Source organism: Heptranchias perlo, chromosome 9 (genome assembly GCF_035084215.1).
Source record: "Heptranchias perlo isolate sHepPer1 chromosome 9, sHepPer1.hap1, whole genome shotgun sequence".
NCBI classification, from domain to species: Eukaryota; Metazoa; Chordata; class Chondrichthyes; order Hexanchiformes; family Hexanchidae; genus Heptranchias; species Heptranchias perlo.
The window spans coordinates 19,065,858-19,084,339 of record NC_090333.1 but is presented as its reverse complement, the minus strand read 5'-3'; the positions used below and the strand labels follow the sequence as shown (position 1 = coordinate 19,084,339).

At 41.2% G+C, this 18,482-nt stretch overlaps 1 protein-coding gene across 3 annotated transcripts in view; it reads right to left on the bottom strand.

The window, feature by feature from the left end:
* abcd3a (ATP-binding cassette, sub-family D (ALD), member 3a) overlaps positions 1–18,482 on the bottom strand; it is a 53,948-nt gene that overhangs the window by 10,786 nt on the left and 24,680 nt on the right. For all 3 annotated transcript variants that reach the window (XM_067989957.1, XM_067989958.1, XM_067989959.1), the window contains 12 exons: positions 17,233–17,356; positions 13,081–13,137; positions 12,595–12,737; positions 12,101–12,170; positions 10,965–11,034; positions 8,286–8,383; positions 8,056–8,147; positions 3,244–3,335; positions 2,586–2,658; positions 2,177–2,240; positions 1,513–1,590; positions 1,345–1,410 (listed from right to left, as the gene is read on the bottom strand). In XM_067989957.1, the coding sequence (XP_067846058.1) occupies positions 1,345–1,410; positions 1,513–1,590; positions 2,177–2,240; positions 2,586–2,658; positions 3,244–3,335; positions 8,056–8,147; positions 8,286–8,383; positions 10,965–11,034; positions 12,101–12,170; positions 12,595–12,737; positions 13,081–13,137; positions 17,233–17,356 (1,027 nt within the window). The remainder of the gene's footprint in view (positions 1–1,344; positions 1,411–1,512; positions 1,591–2,176; positions 2,241–2,585; positions 2,659–3,243; positions 3,336–8,055; positions 8,148–8,285; positions 8,384–10,964; positions 11,035–12,100; positions 12,171–12,594; positions 12,738–13,080; positions 13,138–17,232; positions 17,357–18,482) is intronic.

Here is an 18,482-nt window from a genome sequence, read left to right as displayed (position 1 = left end):
AAACATTCAAATGTTATTTTGCTAGGAATCTGAAAAATCAGTACTAAATCTGTGAGGCACATAAAAAACTGAAAGCTCATCATTTTCCCCTATCTGTACACCACACATTTTAAAGATTTTAAAGACTCAGACATCTTCATTAAAGCTGACCCTCACAGTTTTGCTGCTTCTAAGCTTATTTTGCAATCTGCTGAAATACTCAAACAAACTAAAAAGAACATTTTGGCTCTTGGACCCACGCAGCTGAAGCATGGACATTTACTCTTTAGGGACTATCATGCAGGTCAGACTTGCCTCAGCAATCTGCACAGTACATTTAAAGAGCCTCATTGATGTTGTTAAAGATTCTGACTCCACCATTAAAGCTGACTCATAGACACATGAGGTACAGGAGGCCTGGTAGGATTCCCTGCAACTGCAAAATATGTTTGACACCAAGTATTATTTTTTTGAAATAAAACTAATGCTGCATCAGTTCAGCAGATATATGTGGGAAGATCAGAACTCAATGCTCGTCACATAGTGGACCTCAGCTCCTGTTTCTCTTCACTTCTATTTTAAAACTATTGAACTGTTCTTTCAAGGACAAACTACTGAGTTTACCCTGCCAGAACTGTGCAAGAATTATTTGCCAGAGTTAACTGTCTGCCTTACAGTTGGTCCTATCATTCGAGTAATGAAGCAGAGAGCAACCCTCAGAGATGCATTTCCTTGACAAGCATACAAAACCTGCAATTCTTATTGCAACATTATTGAAGCAGAGAAAGATATTACCACCAAGGGTGAATGGAGCTGAAACTGGCAACAACCTATTCCTTCATATTTATCACATGAACTCTCAAACTTTGCAACTTATTCAATATTTTGAAGTGGACCGAGTCATTACTACAGACATCAGATTACCAATGTATCTCCTGAAAGCTGTGTCTTAACCTTGTAAATTTGGAATAATCCTACCAAGATGCACAAATATTAAGCAGTTTAGTCAAATGCACATGCAAAAATTGCACTTCCATTTCACATATATTAAGGGACTCGAGCCTTTACATGTATTTTTCATAGATTGCTGATTCATCATTTTTTGCTCAAATTCTTTTTGACGAGGGGAATTTCATCATAGGAACCAATAAAACTGAAAATTTTGCAAAACCAATTTTTTTTAAAAAAAGTTAAGAGCAATGCAATATTGATTATACATAAAATCTATGGGGCCGATACTATTACACATATATTGCAAGTGACTGCAAGTAGACAATCCACTGAACTAGATGGAAATTAAGGTGCGAGAGTAAATGATCTATATAGTCAAACAAATCAAGATTGAAAAGGATAAGCCAGTCCTACCTGAGGTACATAAAACAGCTTCCCTCTGTCCGGTTTTGTCAGACGTCCTCCAAATAAAGGCCATAACTATCAATATGAAAAATTATAGTTTAACCTACCATCTCAATGCGACTTGGGAACAAACATTATTTTAACAGTCAAGGTAATTTTTAATGTATCTATTCTTACCTCTCCTAAACAACGGAAAAGTGAGCTCTTTCCACACCCATTTGGACCACAGACGAGGACATTTGCTCCAGACTTCACCTGAACAACGAGAACAAAGTTAAAGCAAATATTCTCAAACTAAAACATTTTTCAAAAACACCGTGCACAGTGCATCTTTGAGTAAAAAAGTCATTTTTACATCAGAATAATGACTTTTAAATGTTTTGCCTTTTTCAGAATTAAAACTTTCAATGTTTGCTTTAAATTTCAGACAATTCTCCTCCTAAAGAACGAAACTTAACAGCCAACCTGTTGAGAGTTTTAAACTACAGGTTGATGCAACTTTGAAAAATGTTATCTCCTCTGTAATACTTACCATTCTCTGGCCAACAATCTGCACTCAAAACTCTTGTCTCTATTGTTTTATGCTACTGTTCATTAGGATGTGTTGTACAGTAGTATGCTTAGCCTGTCCATCCATTTCCCTTAATCATTCTTTAGCAATAGTTGTCACTTATCACCTTGCCCACAAATGAGAAGTGTGTTTGTGTGTAGATCACAGTGCAAACCAAGCATTACAAGTTTTAGATTGGTCCCAGTTCAGTTGATAAGAACTACTGAACTCCACAGTAATAATGAAGTATCACAGTACAAGGAAATATAAATATATATATATACTCTTTACCTCAAAAGAGAGGTCTTGAATCAAAACATCTCCATTTGGTGTCACCAATGGCACATGTTCAAATCTGAAGAGAAAAACTGTATCATATTACTATTCTATGACATTAGAAGACCAGAGTAGCAGGAACTTTTTTCTATTACCCCTTCAATGCCACACACTTTTATGCAAATTTTATCAATTAACTTAAATTTCAGTTCTTTTTTTGCCCTGATGGATAAATAATTAGGTCTGCAAAATGATTTGAAAATCGAGGTGTATATAAAAGGATTTTTCACACACTAACTTGTGAAACCATTGTTAATAACCAACTGGAAAAAGCCAATATTTGGTCAGACTTGGTGAAGAGGTTAAATTTGTATTGCAGTCTAAAAGTTAAGCTTACTTCACAAGTATACAGCATTGCACTTACTTGATAACATGATCCATAATAACGATTTCCCCATTCCCTGGTATCAAAGGGATGGTAGGCTGACTTGCTGAACCTTAAAAGGAAAATTAGAGATAGAGTGTAAACTACTTGCAATTAAATACAATAATTGCACGTGCATGTTAAAGGGAAAAATATCTGGAAGAATTAGGGTACTTTGGGTGTAGCTGTTCTTCTGCTCCCCAATTTTTTGTCCTCTCCTGAAGGCAGCAACTTATGTTTCGATACGGTTCTGCAGGGGCCAGCAGTTATTTGTACTTTGCCCAAGTAGGCATTTGTCACGTGTATACCTAGGCATTAACTGTGAGGAGGCTATTCCACTGTGGAAGTTGATTCTGTCCTTGCCTGGTGTTCACAAATGTGCACATTTGTTGCAGCGATCACTGGATAGCGATCAGTAATGGGAACCCTGGCTGATTATTTTCTCTCCCCAGCCTGAAAAGGCACCAAAGCCAATTGTAATATCTCACTGTTGCCCTGGCTAAGATCAATTAATTTAGCACAGATCAAGGATACAGAATCATTAAGATATCAAACTTCGATACAACTCATAAAACATCAGATTTAAAAACCAATTTTCAGGGTACTGTCAGTTTATGTATAAAAACCTTCCAAGTGTGTCATATGTCAGATTACTCACCCTTCTCATGTTGAGAAACCATTGTGCGTTCATACTTTCCACTATTTAGTTCTTTCAAAACTTGCATTAATTCAGTGATTCGAGCTGTGAAACTAAATAGAAATAAGAACATATTTAAAAGGTTTAGTAAGATTTCTGCAGTGTGATCTAAAGGCTGCCATTTTTCTAGGACTGATGGCAGTAAAAATATCAAGGCAGGACAAGTAACAGTAAATATAAATGCAAAGATCATAAACTCCTTTAAGCATTGTATTTAGTGCATGTTATTAAATCACACTTAGTATTTGACCAGAGATAATTAGGTAAAACCAGCTTTATATTCATGCTGACTTTTTTGCTAATATGAATGAAAGAAAGAAAAGTCACACTGAAGTAATGCTGATGTCATAAGGTCATTAGCACTTAAACTTTCTGTTTTACATTTGTGATTGTTAAAACATATTAACATGCAAGGGATAATTTTAACAGATTTACATTGTTGGTGGAAAGTCACGGCTGCTGACAGCTCACATCAAAAATTCGAGTGTGTGCTGCCCACAATTTTCCATACCATAATGGCTGGCAGCACGTTCTCGTAAAATTACCCTTATAGTCTATTAAACTGTGGACTTGGGAGTAGAAGATGAATAAACTCCAACTCATGAGTTAGGAGGCACAGTAAGTTGTGTAGCCGAGAGCAGGAAGTTACAAAAGGACATACAGATTTAAGTGAGTGGGCAAAACTGTGGCAGATGAAGTTCGATGTGAGGAAGTGTGAGAGCATTCACTTTGGATCCAGGAAAGACAAATAGGAATTATTTTCTTGGTGGCGAGAAACTAGGAACTATGGAGGAGCTAAAGAGATTTGTGTGTCCATGTACACAAGTCACCAAAAGCTAGTGCACAGGTACAAAAAGTAATGAAAAAAGCTAATCGAGTGTTGGCCTTTATTTCAAGGGGACTGGAATAAAAAAAAAGGGTAGGAAGTTATGCTTCAGTTGTGCAGAACCTTGGTCAGACACTATCAGGAGTACTGCGTTCAGTTTCAGGCGCTACACCTCAGGAAGTATATATTGGCCTTGGAGGGGCTACGGCACAGATTCATCAGAATACCACCAGGGTTTAAAGGATTAAATTATGAAGACTGGTTGCATAAATTTTGATTGTATTCTCTTGAGGCATGATCTAACCGAGTTGTTTAAAATGATAAAGGGATTTGATAGTTTCTCTGTTTCTATCCTATTTGCTCTGATGGAGGAATCCAGACAAGGGTGCATAATCTTAAAATTAGAGCTAGGCAATTTAGGAGTGAAATCAGGAAGCACTTTTTCACCCAAAGGGTAGTGGAAATCTGGAACTCTCTCCCTCAAAAAGGCCGTTGAAACTGGGTCAATTGAAATTTTCAAGACTGAGATTGATAGATTTTTGTTAGGTAAGGGTATCGAGGGATATGGAATTAAGGCGAGTAAAAGGAGTAGACATGCAGATCAGCCATGATCTGATTGAATGGCATAACAGTCTCAAAAGGGCAGAATGACCTACTCCTGTTCCAATGTTCATGAAGCACACAATCCATTTTCCTTTAAGTTTGTATGTTAGACATCACTGGATTGATTGTGTTTAGGTTATTCATAGAACGGTTACAGTATGGAAGGAGGCCATTCGGCCCATCGAGTCCGTGCCGGCCCTCTGCAAGAGCAATCCAGCTAGACCCACTACCACCCCCCCCACCCAATCCTCGTAGCCCTGCAAATTTTAAGTACTTATCCAATTCCCTTTCGAAAGCCACGATTGAATCTGCCTCCACCACCCCCTCAGGTAGTGCATTGCAAATCATAACCACTCGCCATGTAAGAAAGTTTTTCCTCATGTCGCCATTGGTTCTCTTGCCAATCACCATAAATCTACATCCTCTGGTTCTTAACCCTTTTTTAAAAAAACAATTTGTTCATGGGATGTGGGCAATGCCGGCATTTATTGCCCATCCCTAATTGCCCTTGAGAGGGTGGTGGTGAACCACCTTCTTGAACCGCTGCAGTCCATGTGGTGAAGGTTCTCCCACAGTGCTGTTAGGAAGGGAGTTCCAGGATTTTGACCCAGCAACGATGAAGGAATGGTGATATATTTCCAAGTCGGGATGGTGTGTGACTTGGAAGGGAACGTGCAGGTGGTGTTGTTCCCATGTGCCTGCTGCCCTTGTCCTTCTAGGTGGTAGAGGTCGTGGGTTTGGGAGGTGCTGTCGAAGAAGCCTCAGCGAGTTGCTGCAGTGCATCCTGTGGATGGTACACACTGCAGCCACGGTGCGCCAGTGGTGGATGGGGTGAATATTTATGGTGGTGGATGGAGTGCCAATCAAGCGGGCCGCTTTGTCCTGGATGGTGTTGAGCTTCTTCAGTGTTGTTGGAGCTGCACTCATCTAGGCAAGTGGAGAGTATTCCATCACATTCCTGACTTGTGCCTTGTAGATGGTGGAAAGGCTTTGGGGAGTCAGGGGGTGAGTCACTTGCCGCAGAATACCCAACCTCTGACCTGCTCTTGTAGCCACAGTATTTAAGTTTCTGGTCAATGGTGACCCCCAGGATGTTGATGGTGGGGGATTCGGCGATGGTAATACAGTTGAATGTCAAGGGGAGGTGGTTAGACACTCTCTTGTCGGAGATGGTCATTGCCTGGCATGAATGTTACTTGCCACATATCAGCCAAGCCTGGATGTTGTCCAGGTCTTAATGAAGCAATCCGTGCCCGCATGCAGCATCTGAGGGGTTGTGAATGGAACTGAACACTGTGCAGTCAGCAAACATCCCCATTTCTGACCTTATGATGGAGGGAAGGTCATTGATGAAGCAGCTGAAGATGGTTGGGCCTAGGACACTGCCCTGAGGAACTCCTGCAGCAATGTCCTGGGGCTGAGATGATTGGCCTCCAACAACCACTACCATCTTCCTTTGTGCTAGGTACAACTCCAGCCACTGGAGATTTTCCCCATGATTCCCACTGACTTCAATTTTACTAGGGCTCCTTCGTGCCACACTCAGTCAAATGCTGTCTTGATGTCAAGGGCAGTAACTCTCACCTCACCTCTGCAATTCAGCTCTTTTGTCCATGTTTGGACCAAGGCTGTAATGAGGTCTCGAGCAGAGTGGTCCTGGCGGAATCCAAACTGAGCTTCGGTGAGCAGGTTATTGGTGAGTAAGTGCCGCTTGATAGCACTGTCGACGACACCTTCCATCACTTTGCTGATGATTGAGAGTAGACTGATGGGGCGGTAATTGGCCGGATTGGATGTGTCCTGCTTTTTGTGGACAGGGCATACCTGGGCAATTTTCCACATTGTCGGGTAGATGCCTCGACCCTTCTGCCAATGGGAACATTTTCTCTCTATCTACTCTGTCTAGCCCCTTCACGATTTTGAATACCTCTATCAAATCTCCTCGCAACCTTCTCTGCTCTAAGGAGAATAACCCCAGTTTCTCCAGTCTATCCACGTAACTGAAGTCTCTCATCCCTGGAATCATTCTAATAAATCTCTTCTGCACCTCTCTAAAGCCTTCACATCTTTCCTAAAACAGGGTGCCCAGAACTGGACAATACTCCAGTTGTGGCCGAACTAATGTTTTATAAAGGTTCATCATAACTTCTTTGCTTTTGTACTCTATGCCTCTGTTCATAAAGCCCAGGATTCATTATGCTTTTTTTAAAAACCACTTTCTCAACCTGCCCTGCCACCTTCAACAATTTGTGCACATGTACCCCCAGATCTCTCTGTTCCTGCATCGCTTTTAGAATTGTACCCTTTAGTTTATATTGCCTCTCCTCGTTCTTCCTACCGAAATGTATCACTTCACACTTTTCTGCGTTAAATTTCATCTGCCACGTGTCCGCCCAGTCCACCAGCCTGTCTATGTCCTCATGAAGTCTATCTCTATCCTCTTCACTGTTCACTAATCTTCTAAGTTTTGTGTCATCTGCAAATTTGGAAATTGTGCCCTTTACACCCAAGTCAAAGTCATTAATATATATCAAGAAAAGCAATGGTGATCGTACCGACCCTGGGGAACACCACTGTATACCTCCCTCCAGTCTGAAAAACAAAATCGGTCACCACTCTCTGTTTCCTGTTACTTAGCCAATTTCATATCCATGCTGCCACTGCCCCTTGTGTTCCACAGGCTTCAACTCTGATGACAAGCCTATTATGCGACACTTTATCAACCTCATTGCCCTTATCGACCCTCTCTATTACCTCATCAAAAAACTCAACCAAGTTAGTTAAGCACGATTTGCCTTGAACAAATCCGTGCTGGCTTTCCTGAATTAATCCACACTTGTGACTGTTAATTTTGTTCTTGACTATCGTTTGTAAAAGTTTCCCCACTACTGAGGTTAAACTGACTGGCCTGTAATTGCTGGTTTCATCCTTACACCCTTTTTTGAACAAGGGTGTAACATTTGCAACTCTCCAATCCTCTGGCACCAACCCCTTCCACCCTTACTTCCCTCAGCAACCTAGGATGCATCTCATCTGGACCGGGTGAGTTATCTACTTTAAGTACAGTCAGTCTTTCTGGTACCTCCTCCATCAATTTTTAGCCCATCCAATATCGCAACTACCTCCTCTTTTACTGTGACTTTGGCAGCATCTTCTTCCTTGGTAAAGACAGATGCAAAGTACTCATATAGTACATCAGCCATGCCCTCTGCCTCCCATCCTCTTACTACCCGTTTATTGTATACATTTTCTCTGGTACCAACTTCAAAGTTGAATCGATAAGAAACTAATGGAAAAGACCTAGAAATAAGAACTGTAAATCCACCTAGACACACTGAGCTTACCCAGACAATCTTGTCATCTCACGACCAGCCAGTACTATTCTACCAAGTGCCTGAGACATTCTCAGTAACATACGACCACTTTGATAATAGTCCTAAAAAAGAAAGCATAATCTAATCAATTTTGAAAGCCTAAAATTGTTTTTTTTTACACTTGATATTTGGTATTTGCAAGCAATAAACTGTCCTTTTTGGTATTTATATGCAAGAGAGAAATCCGAATCAGCACTTACCTCCAGCAGTTCAGCGTGGCTACTTTCCAGATGGCGAGGGTGGGAGAGATTCAAGAAAGGTCGGCTTACTACCAGGTAACCAACAACAGTAGCAAGATCTATAATAAATGTAAAAACAAACCAGTTCATATTAGAAGATCCAGTCAATATATCAACAGAACATATTTTGTAAACTAATACCAACATATTTTGATAGAAGAAAATCTAACGTTTCAAAAGGGCAAAACTTGTATCTTTACATATTTTCATATAAAGCCTTTCCAAATGCCATAAGTGCTTCAACATGAGCAGTTTGCAAGTACTTTAAGTTGAGAGAGCTTTCTATGAGGCCCTTCAATCACTATTTGAAGCATTACTCCTACACATCTGTGGCTGCCAGACAGTCTCCCAGACACACTATTTCCTCTGCTCCATAAGGAGGACTACTTCCCCTTAAAAGTACTAACAAAGATGTCCTCACCATCACAGAAGCCAGTCTTCAGCAATTCGATTCACTCCACGTGATATCAAGAAACGGCTGAGTGCACTGGATACAGCAAAGACTATGGGCCCCGACAACATCCCGGCTGTAGTGCTGAAGCCTTGTGCTTCAGAACTAGCCGTGCCTCTAACCAAACTGTTCCAGTACAGCTACAACACTGGCATCTGGCCTCAATGTGGAAAATTGCCCAGGTATGTCCTGTCCACAAAAAGCAGGACAAATCCAATCCAGCCAATTACCATCCCATCAGTCTACTCTCAATCATCAGCAAAATGATGGAAGGTGTCGTCGACAGTGCTATCAAGCGGCACTTACTCACCAATAACCGGCTCACCGATGCTCAGTTTGGGTTCCACCAGGACCACTCGGCCCCAGACCTCATTACAGCATTGGTTCAAATATGGACAAAAAAGAGGTGAATTCCAGAGGTGAGGTGAGAGTGACTGCCCTTGACATCAAGGCAGCATTTGACCGAGTGTGGCACCAAGGAGCCCTAGTAAAATTGAAGTCAGTGGGAATCAGGGGGAAAACTCTCCAGTGGCTGGAGTCATACCTAGCACAAAGGAATATGGTAGTGGTTGTTGGAGGCCAATCATCTCAGCCCCAGGACATTGCTGCAGGAGTTCCTCGGCAGTGTCCTAGGCCCAACCATCTTCAGCTGCTTCATCAATGACCTTCCCTCCATCATAAGGTCAGAAATGGGGATGTTCGCTGATGATTGCATAGTGTTCAGTTTCATTCGCAACCCCTCAGATAATGAAGCAATCCGTGCCCGCATGCAGCAAGACCTGGACAACATCCAGGCTTGGGCTAATAGGTGGCAGGTAACATTCGCGCCAGACAAGTGCCAAGCAATGACCATCTCCAACAAGAGAGTCTAACCACCTCCCCTTGACATTCAACGGCATTACCATCGCCGAATCCCCCACCATCAACATCCTGGGGGTCACCATTGACCAGAAACTTAACTGGACCAGCCACATAAATACTGTGGCTACAACAGCAGGTCAGAGGCTGGGTATTCTGCGGCAAGTGACTCACCTCCTGACTCCCCAAAGCCTTTCCACCATCTACAAGGCACAAATCAGGAGTGTGATGGAATACTCTCCACTTGCCTGGATGAGTGCAGCTCCAACAACACTCAAGAAGCTCGACACCACCCAGGACAAAGCAGCCCGCTTGATTGGACCCCATCCACCACCCTAAACATTCACTCCCTTCACCACCGGCGCACAGTGGCTGCAGTGTGTACCATCCACAGGATGCACTGCAGCAACTCGCCAAGGCTTCTTCGACAGCACCTCCCAAACCTGCGACCTCTACCACCTAGAAGGACAAGAGCAGCAAGCACATGGGAACAACACCACCTGCACGTTCCCCTCCAAGTCACACACCATCCCGACTTGGCAATATATCGCCGTTCCTTCATCGTCGCAGGGTCAAAATCCTGGAACTCCCTTCCTAACAGCACTGTGGGAGAACCGTCACCACAAGGACTGCAGCGGTTCAAGAAGGCAGCTCACCACCACCTTCTCAAGGACAATTAGGGATGGGCTATAAATGCCGACCTCGCCAGCGACGCCCACATCCCATGAACGAATACAAAAAAAATAACCCGAGTGCCCATTGCATTCAAACTAATTAGTCCATTAAATGGATGTCAGATTGGGATCCATTAAGCCTACCTGTACAGTATAAATCACTGATTAATACTACTTCCTGGTATTACTGCAATATCAGGTTAATCACTTGGCAAGACTTTCTGAATGTGTTTCAGCGGGCAGTCCCAATAAAAAGAGGACCAACTGAAGAAGAGGATATAATTATGAATGAAAAGTAAATTTAAAAATCTTAGAAAATAATTTTTTACTCAAAGGGTGATAAATGTTTGGAATATTCTACTAGGTAAGGTAGTGGAATCAAAGACACTAGGGGAGTTTGAGATGTAATTTAATACTGGGTGGGTGAACTGAATACCAGAGGGTTGAGCTTGATTTCTCAACCTTGACTTTATGTTCTTAAATGTCTTTGAAAAAACAAATTCCTACATAGCTCTCAAAGCACATTATTAACTTTCAGTTATTGTGCCAAAGTACAAGGTGTTTTAAATTTTGAGATGGCAAAGTACTTTTCAGTCTCTTGCATACATTATAATGATCATATATAAAAAAACAATTTTTGACTGTGTACACACTTACATTTGGCAATTATACTGTCCACAAATCCCATGGTGAAGCGGAACACAATGAAATTGTGCAGATGATCCACCTAAATGAGAAAAAGCAATATATAAAATCTGTTGTATTAATCAAATTAAAAGATGTAACAGCAATTAGGTCCCAGTGATAGGTCAGAACAGATGAAAAAAATACATACAACCAAACTTGCAACTAAAATGGGATGGATTAAACCATAAAGGAATTAGAATAGTGCGAAACCTGCTAGAAACTCTGATGCATATGGGCTAGTGTATGGACAACTGCACTCTAAATGGATATATTTTAGATTTGCCATGCTAATTGAAATATAACAATGGTATATAAACACAAGGAGGAACATATACAGCAGTCAGTGCTACTCACATTGGGAATATAATGTATACACATTGGATATAGTGAGTTTATATAGAAGTGGGTCATTTGCCATTCTATGAAATTACAAAATGATGTTGCATTGGGTAAGCACAAATCATAAAGATCACATTCATCATGTGCTACACTACCAGGATAATTCTGATACATATTGCCTAACTCTCAAGCTTAGCACTATGGTAGTACCATGTTACATAGGTGGCAAATACATCTGTATAAAAAATATAATGTAATTATTTTGAACAGGTTCAGTTCATGTGAGCATGTAATATCTTTATGTATTATACATACAATGTAAGTACCCAAGTACTTACATATTAATTAATATGTACTTGGCCTTAATCAAAAGGAAACATTGCCAACATTTAACTGAGAACACAGAATGGCTCACTATAAGCTTTTATCTCAACAGTAAAATATAAAATAATGATATGAAGCATACAGAAATCACTACAAAGTGACATCAGACTACAGTGGTATATAATATGACAGTTGGTATTTATTTTAATTAGCAGCAGAAAAATATCAAATTATTGCCCAATATTTTGAGAATGTACCTGCTATTTCAGCATATTATAATTTCAAAGACAAATCAGCCTTTTTTGAGTTTTCTTCAGAGAAGTTGGTCATACGATATTTAGAATTCTCTCATCACAACTGACTATATGCAAGTCTAAAACTAACCACAATATATTGAATTACAAATTTACATACATTTGCACGGAATGAAGGGGATTACTTACCAGCCTTTTAAACGTTGTATGTATAGTCTGTTTCTCTCTACTGTTCCCATTGTAAAAAGCAATTTCTTCACTGTAAGAACGTAAGCACTAATAGTTTATTCTGGTTCTTTATTTGTAAACTTACACTTTGTATTTAGCTTTAAACATTTTCACACTTCAGTGAAGCAGTATATCAGTGCACTAACAGGCAGTGCCACAGAAGCAGAAGAGTACAGATGTGGCCCCAGACTTCCCTGATTTCAGCCATGCCATCAGAAAGATATAGCTCAGACTTCAAATGATAAAACTGCAAGCCAGCACAGGTCACTCTCAACAACTTTAGCCTCTGGATCAAGAGCAAAAATGAAAACAGGAGAGGGATGGCGAGGTTGAAAAATAGCACACATCCTTCTATTGAAAAGTTTCAACACATCAGTTCCAATGATTACAATTACAAGATTTAATTTTTTTTTAAATTTGTTAAACCGCACTGATTTTACCAAATCCCTCCTCACCTATTTGTAATAAGCCGTGAGTTGACATATCTGTATTCGCCTTCATATCTTTGTTCCGACACTGTCATTTTACCAATTGGTCTTCTAAGCCGAGTTAGAATCAGACCTGAAACAATCAGGTAAGCCATCATGCTAGCAGGTCCCTAAAGAAAAAACAGTAATTGATATTAAAACAATATACTTTTCCCTTTTTTACAGTACTAACAAAGATGATATATTCTCAAAATACAGATACAAAAGGAGCAAAGATTTAGAACCAAAACAAATTATCCAACCAGCTGCATTAGCATTTTTCCATTAAAACCAAAGTATTTTATCATCTCTATTTAATTCAAAGAGTATTATGCACCAATGAAATCTTTTGAGTGGACTTCTTCCCAGTTATGCCACTATTGTTAGTAGAAAACTTCTCATGTATTTTCAAACATAAAAGCTCTTTCAGTGCCCATTCATTAAAATGAGCTCACTAATTTATTTGCAACTCACCTGAGCACCTATTGCACTTGTTAATTTAAATATATACAGAAAGATGTCCAAAAGGGGCTGAAAAGGAAAAACACAGGTTGTAAATTAGCATATGAAGTGGTGTGAAAAGAGTACAGTGAAGCAACATTAAAAAAAAAACAGTATTACTTGTAAAAAAATACTGCAGATGTTGGAAATCTAGAACAAAAACAGAAGCAGCTGTAAACAAACAGATCAGTCAGCATTTATGGAAAGAACAGACAAGTTTACATTTTGGGTGTGGACCCTGTTTCAGAACTGAGCATTATGTGTGGTTCAGGTTTTTTTCCCCAAAAATCTGGAAAAATACCAGTGAAATAATCTGGGGTTTCTGAAATCAGTTTCCTGTGAAGTAGAAATTTTATAACAACATACAGGCATCAGAAAATTGGATGAGATGAAGTTTATGGAGGATGGGGCCAACAAGGAGAGCATTGAAGAGTCAAATCTGGAGATGGCCAAGTCATGGATGATGAAGGTTTTGGCAGCAGATGGACTGAGAGTAGCGGTGGAGGTAGGCAATGTTCAGAGATAGAAGTAGGTGGACTTGCATTTATATAGGTTTTTTTTGTGACGGAGAGGCTATCGGCTCAGAACCTCAGCTCAGGGATGAATAGAAGGCCAAGATTGCTAATAGTATCATTCAGCCTGAGACAGTTGCTGAGGGGGATGGAATCGGAAGGCAAGGGTATGGTGCTGGTGGCAGGGACCAAAAACGATAGCTTCAGTCCTCACAATGTTTAGCTGGAGGAAGTTACAGCTCATTTAAGATTGGATGTCGCACAAGCAGTCTGACAACACAAAAGGCAGTGCAGAAGTCAAGGAGGTGGTGGACAGGTAGGCCTGGAGATCGTCCGCGTACTTGTGGAAGCATGACATGGTAATATCATGTCTGCATATGATATCACCAAGGAGCAGCTTGTAGATGAAGAAGAGGAGGGGGCCAAGCATACATTCTTTGGGGTTTCCAGAGGTAACGGTGTAGGGGCATGAAGAAAAGCCATTGCTGGAGATGCTCTGTTTGCAATTGGACAAGTAAAAATGGAGTTAAATGAGGGTAGTCACACTGAGCTACAAAATGGAAGAAAGGTGTTGGAGGAGGATCGTATGATCATCAGGGTCAATGGATGAAGAGAGAACGGGAGGGATAATGCATCGTAGTCACTATCACAGAGGATGACGTTTGTGACTTTGGTTAGGGCCATGCCGAGGCATCTTATATGTGAGTTTCCTATATAAAGTTTACACTAACTGTTGATTAAACGGGAAAGAGTGGCTAGAGGGTAGTATTTTCTGTTTGAAGTACTCCCCCTTTTTATAAAAGAAAATAATATTCGTAGCTGATATTTCTTTGCATTTTTTCAACATGTCGATTGTTTGGTAATAGTATGCTGCTTCAACGACATCAATTTTGGGGACTACACCCATACATCTCCACTACAAACAGCTAGAAGTAAAACTGCTGAGGGCCCCTGTGGAATCAGCTAATCCTGGGAAACCAGGCTATAGTTTAAGTAATCGCCATCTTACAGCCTGGAAAACTTCTACAGAGGGAGCAGACAAGTTGCTTAAGAATTATGTGGAAACTGGCTAACATTAGGGGGAAAGAACAGATAAAGGCCTAATAAATGCAGGCCAATATCCTTATTATCAATCAAGCGAAAGTTGATGAAACTACAATAAGAAGCTACCTCAACAGCTGAATCATCATAACCTAACTGGTTGGTAATTAGAACAGTCCCCTTATGATGTCCAGAATGAGAGGTGATCTAATTGAAACATAAGATTCTGAGAGGGCTTGACAAGGTAGATGCTGAGAGGCTGTTGCCCCTGGCTAGGGAGTCTAGAAATAGGGAGCATAGTCTCAGGATAAGGGGTGGCCATTTAGGACTGAGATGAGGGGGAATTTCTTCACTCAGAGGTTGTGAATCCTTGGAATTCTCTACCCCAGAGGGCTGTGGATGCTCAGTCGTTGCGTATATTCAGGGCTGGGATCGATAGATTTTTGGACTCTAAGGGAATCAAGGGATATGGGGATTGGACAGAAAAGTGGAGTTGAGGTCAAAGATCAACCATGATCTTACTGAATGGCGGAGCAGGTTTGTGGAGCCGTATGGCGTACTCATGCTCCTATTTCTTATGTTCTCTTATGTGATACTCCCAATTTCATGGTCCAGAAATGGAGCATTTCGCTCACTGCCTAGTATGAATGTTACAGCAGTAACATTTCACATTTCTGGGGCTGATGGTACAGCATGGCAAATCAGCCTCATTGAGATGCTGGGTTCTGGCATCTGGAGTGAGTTAGTGAATTGGATGAGCAACTTCTTTAGATGACATAACACAAGATCATACTATGCGGACATTTATCATCTTATCACAACCTCTATAGTGGACTTTTCAAAGAACTCCACTCCATTTCTTCACAAATGAACTGGAATGAATATCAGAGCTAAGGTTGTTCTCTTCATTCATAACACCTCTAAGGAAAGATTATCTCCCCATCTGAAGTGGCTCAAATCGTTGCTGGTGTTACCTTCAAATCAGTGAAAATAGCAGACCAATACTCTTGTCAAGATTAATAGTAATGTTGACTAACCACCTCTATTCTATAAATGTTACAAACTCCCTTTGATTACAGGGCATTTAGGTCCTTTGCCTGCTAATCACACATGATCCACACTGGATAAACAAGTAGGGAAGTCAGATGAAAAAGCTGGTAGAAGAGCATGAATCCTTAAGTTCAGCCCTATTTGTTGGCTGTACTCCAGTTAAGATATGTTTTCTAGCCGTATGCCGCAATCCGCAACTTTTGTTCCTCCAACTCCAGATTACTGCTTCTTGTTCCTCTGCTCCACCATTGAAGGCCGATCTTTTAGGCACTATGGTCCTGCCTTCTGGAATCTTATTCAAACCCAGTTTGCCTTTCCATCTCTCTCCCTTTCAAAACATTCCTAAAAAACGACATCTTTGACCATGCCTTCGATATCACCCTCCTCTTAATTGCCTTTACTCGCTGCTCAGGATCTTCCTCCACCTCTTTCCAAGTATCCTGAGATGTTCATTTTTTGATTGCACCTCTGTGAAGTACCTTGGAACGTTTTTCTACATTAAAAGGCACTATATAAATACAAGTTGCTGTTGCACGAACAGTACTAGGAGTGAGCCTTTGGCTTGGTGATAGCATTCTCGCCTCTGAGTCAGACACTGCAGGGTTCAAGAGAAGAGTGTGAAGATACAAATGCAGCCAACAAAGATTGCAGCTTAGAAATTACTTTTGTCGATATCAGTTGACATACGTTCATTACGTTCCTCTGTATATTATTTCAGTAGAAGCGCTTACCCATAAATGGGTAATAACGGATGAAAAAGTATAAAAACATATTCAGTATTTATCTTCTAATAGCGCCAATAGTAACTTCTAGGCTTATATCCACCCAGTGGTAGAATATTGTAGCCGTGTTGACAAGCAGCATAAAATGCATCTCTTGCTCCTGAACTCAGTATGGTCTAACAGACCAGTGGGCTTGATCAGGATCCATGCCAGATCCCACCCTTTAGAACACCAAAGAGACGTTTTAGAGGCTGTCAGTCCATTACAAGATTATGACTGGAGCACCACATCAATGCTTAAGCCGAGCCTCTGTTTCCTCGAGTTTACATAATCTATTGAGCTGCATTTCAGCATTTGGTTTTAATCCAAAAAAACCTGGACAATACGTCAGTCACAAACCTTTGAGTACCGAATCTCCCTGAGAGTGTAATGTTCTGCCAGAGGAATTGTCTGGAACAAACAAAAGGCTATGGGAAATCTGCAACTTTCCAGCTTCTACACCAGTACAATTTCTCCCAGTCTTACTGTACTCTCAGTTACTATATCAGGTTAAAATCCAGGAACACATCCGCTGCTGCACTTGTTTTCATGCTAATTGATACACAAGAGCTAAAGTTTCAATATTTCAAAAGTTACATACTGGTAGGAATATTTTTAAAATGTCAGATAATTAATTAGAGTGGAACTTCTTGGGAGCCTGTTAGTAACAACACACAAGTGATTAAGAATCATCTCATTTTAAGCTTATAATTTGTGGTAATTCCAAGAGGAGGATAAGTGATGTGATATATATAACTCACCTTGCTGAGATTTGAATACAAGTCCACTACGCTGTTGCAAAACTTCTCCACATCTTGTGTTAATAGCTGGTCTGCATTTGCTATTCTGTTGTCAAGATTACCCATTTTATAATATGTATAACCTCTGTCAGGACAAAAACATCATATCTGTTCAATAAACTATAAAAGTGAAGACATTTCATGTAAATATTAATAAAATTGACTTAATACTGTAGTTTCCAGCAGTTAATTAAATTCCCTCAATTAAATAAATTGCACGACTAATTTTTAGACTCAACTGGGTCCTTATATTTAGTCACTGAACTTGCTCAAGAGTGGCAAATGTTAATGGTTAGAATCAAAGCTAATGAAACTGGAAAAAACAATTGGGCCAGGAAACGGGAGCTGAAGCAGTCAGAGAACTCTCCTGCCCCCTAGAGCGTAAGGCCCAGGAGATTTTAACTCCCGGGCCTCATTTACATGCCCCGGCACAGATCCCTGCCCCAAGCCAGTGGTGATATCAATGCCAGCAGGCAGGAATCAAATTTGGTGGCCGCTACCAGGGACCTACTCCTGCTCCTCCTGGCCCACAAGGAACCATTAAAAAAAAAGTTTTTAAGTTCACCTACCTAAGCTTCCGGTGGCCAGGATCCTTGCTGCTGCCGGCTTTTACTGGTGGGTTGGAGACTGTGCGGGGCTTTAGGTGAAAATAGCGTGCGTGTTCCGATAACATCGTTGGGATGCGACATTGCCATACAAATTAGGCCCCCGCTCCTCTGAGGTGGGCAGTGTCCCGTGCCAGCAATCAGGCAGGTACAAATGGTGGGGAACAATAACGGGTCTAGAGCGTGTTGCTACCCCCACTCACCCGCCTGCACCATTCCAGTTGGTCGGTTATGTTATAAATTGGCTAGCCAGGTAGCGAAGGATAGAATACTAGAACCTCGTCTTCAGGTACTTCCAAGCTTTTAGTCACAGAGCTCCATATTACACCCGCACCACACCCTAGATCAGCTCTTATAAATGGATTGAAGAGAGTTCCCAATTGATATGCACCACCTGAATACAATTAACACTAACTGCTATAAATCACATGGATACAATAAACAGGGGGGGGGGGGGGGGGAGGGGGGGGGGGGGAGGGAGAGAGGAGGGGGGGGGGGGGAGAGAGGGAGAGGGGGGGGGAGAGGGGGGGGGGGGGGGGAGAGAGGGAGAGGGAGAGGCGGGGGGGGGGGGGGGGGGGGGGAGGGGGGAGAGGAAAACCGGGTTAA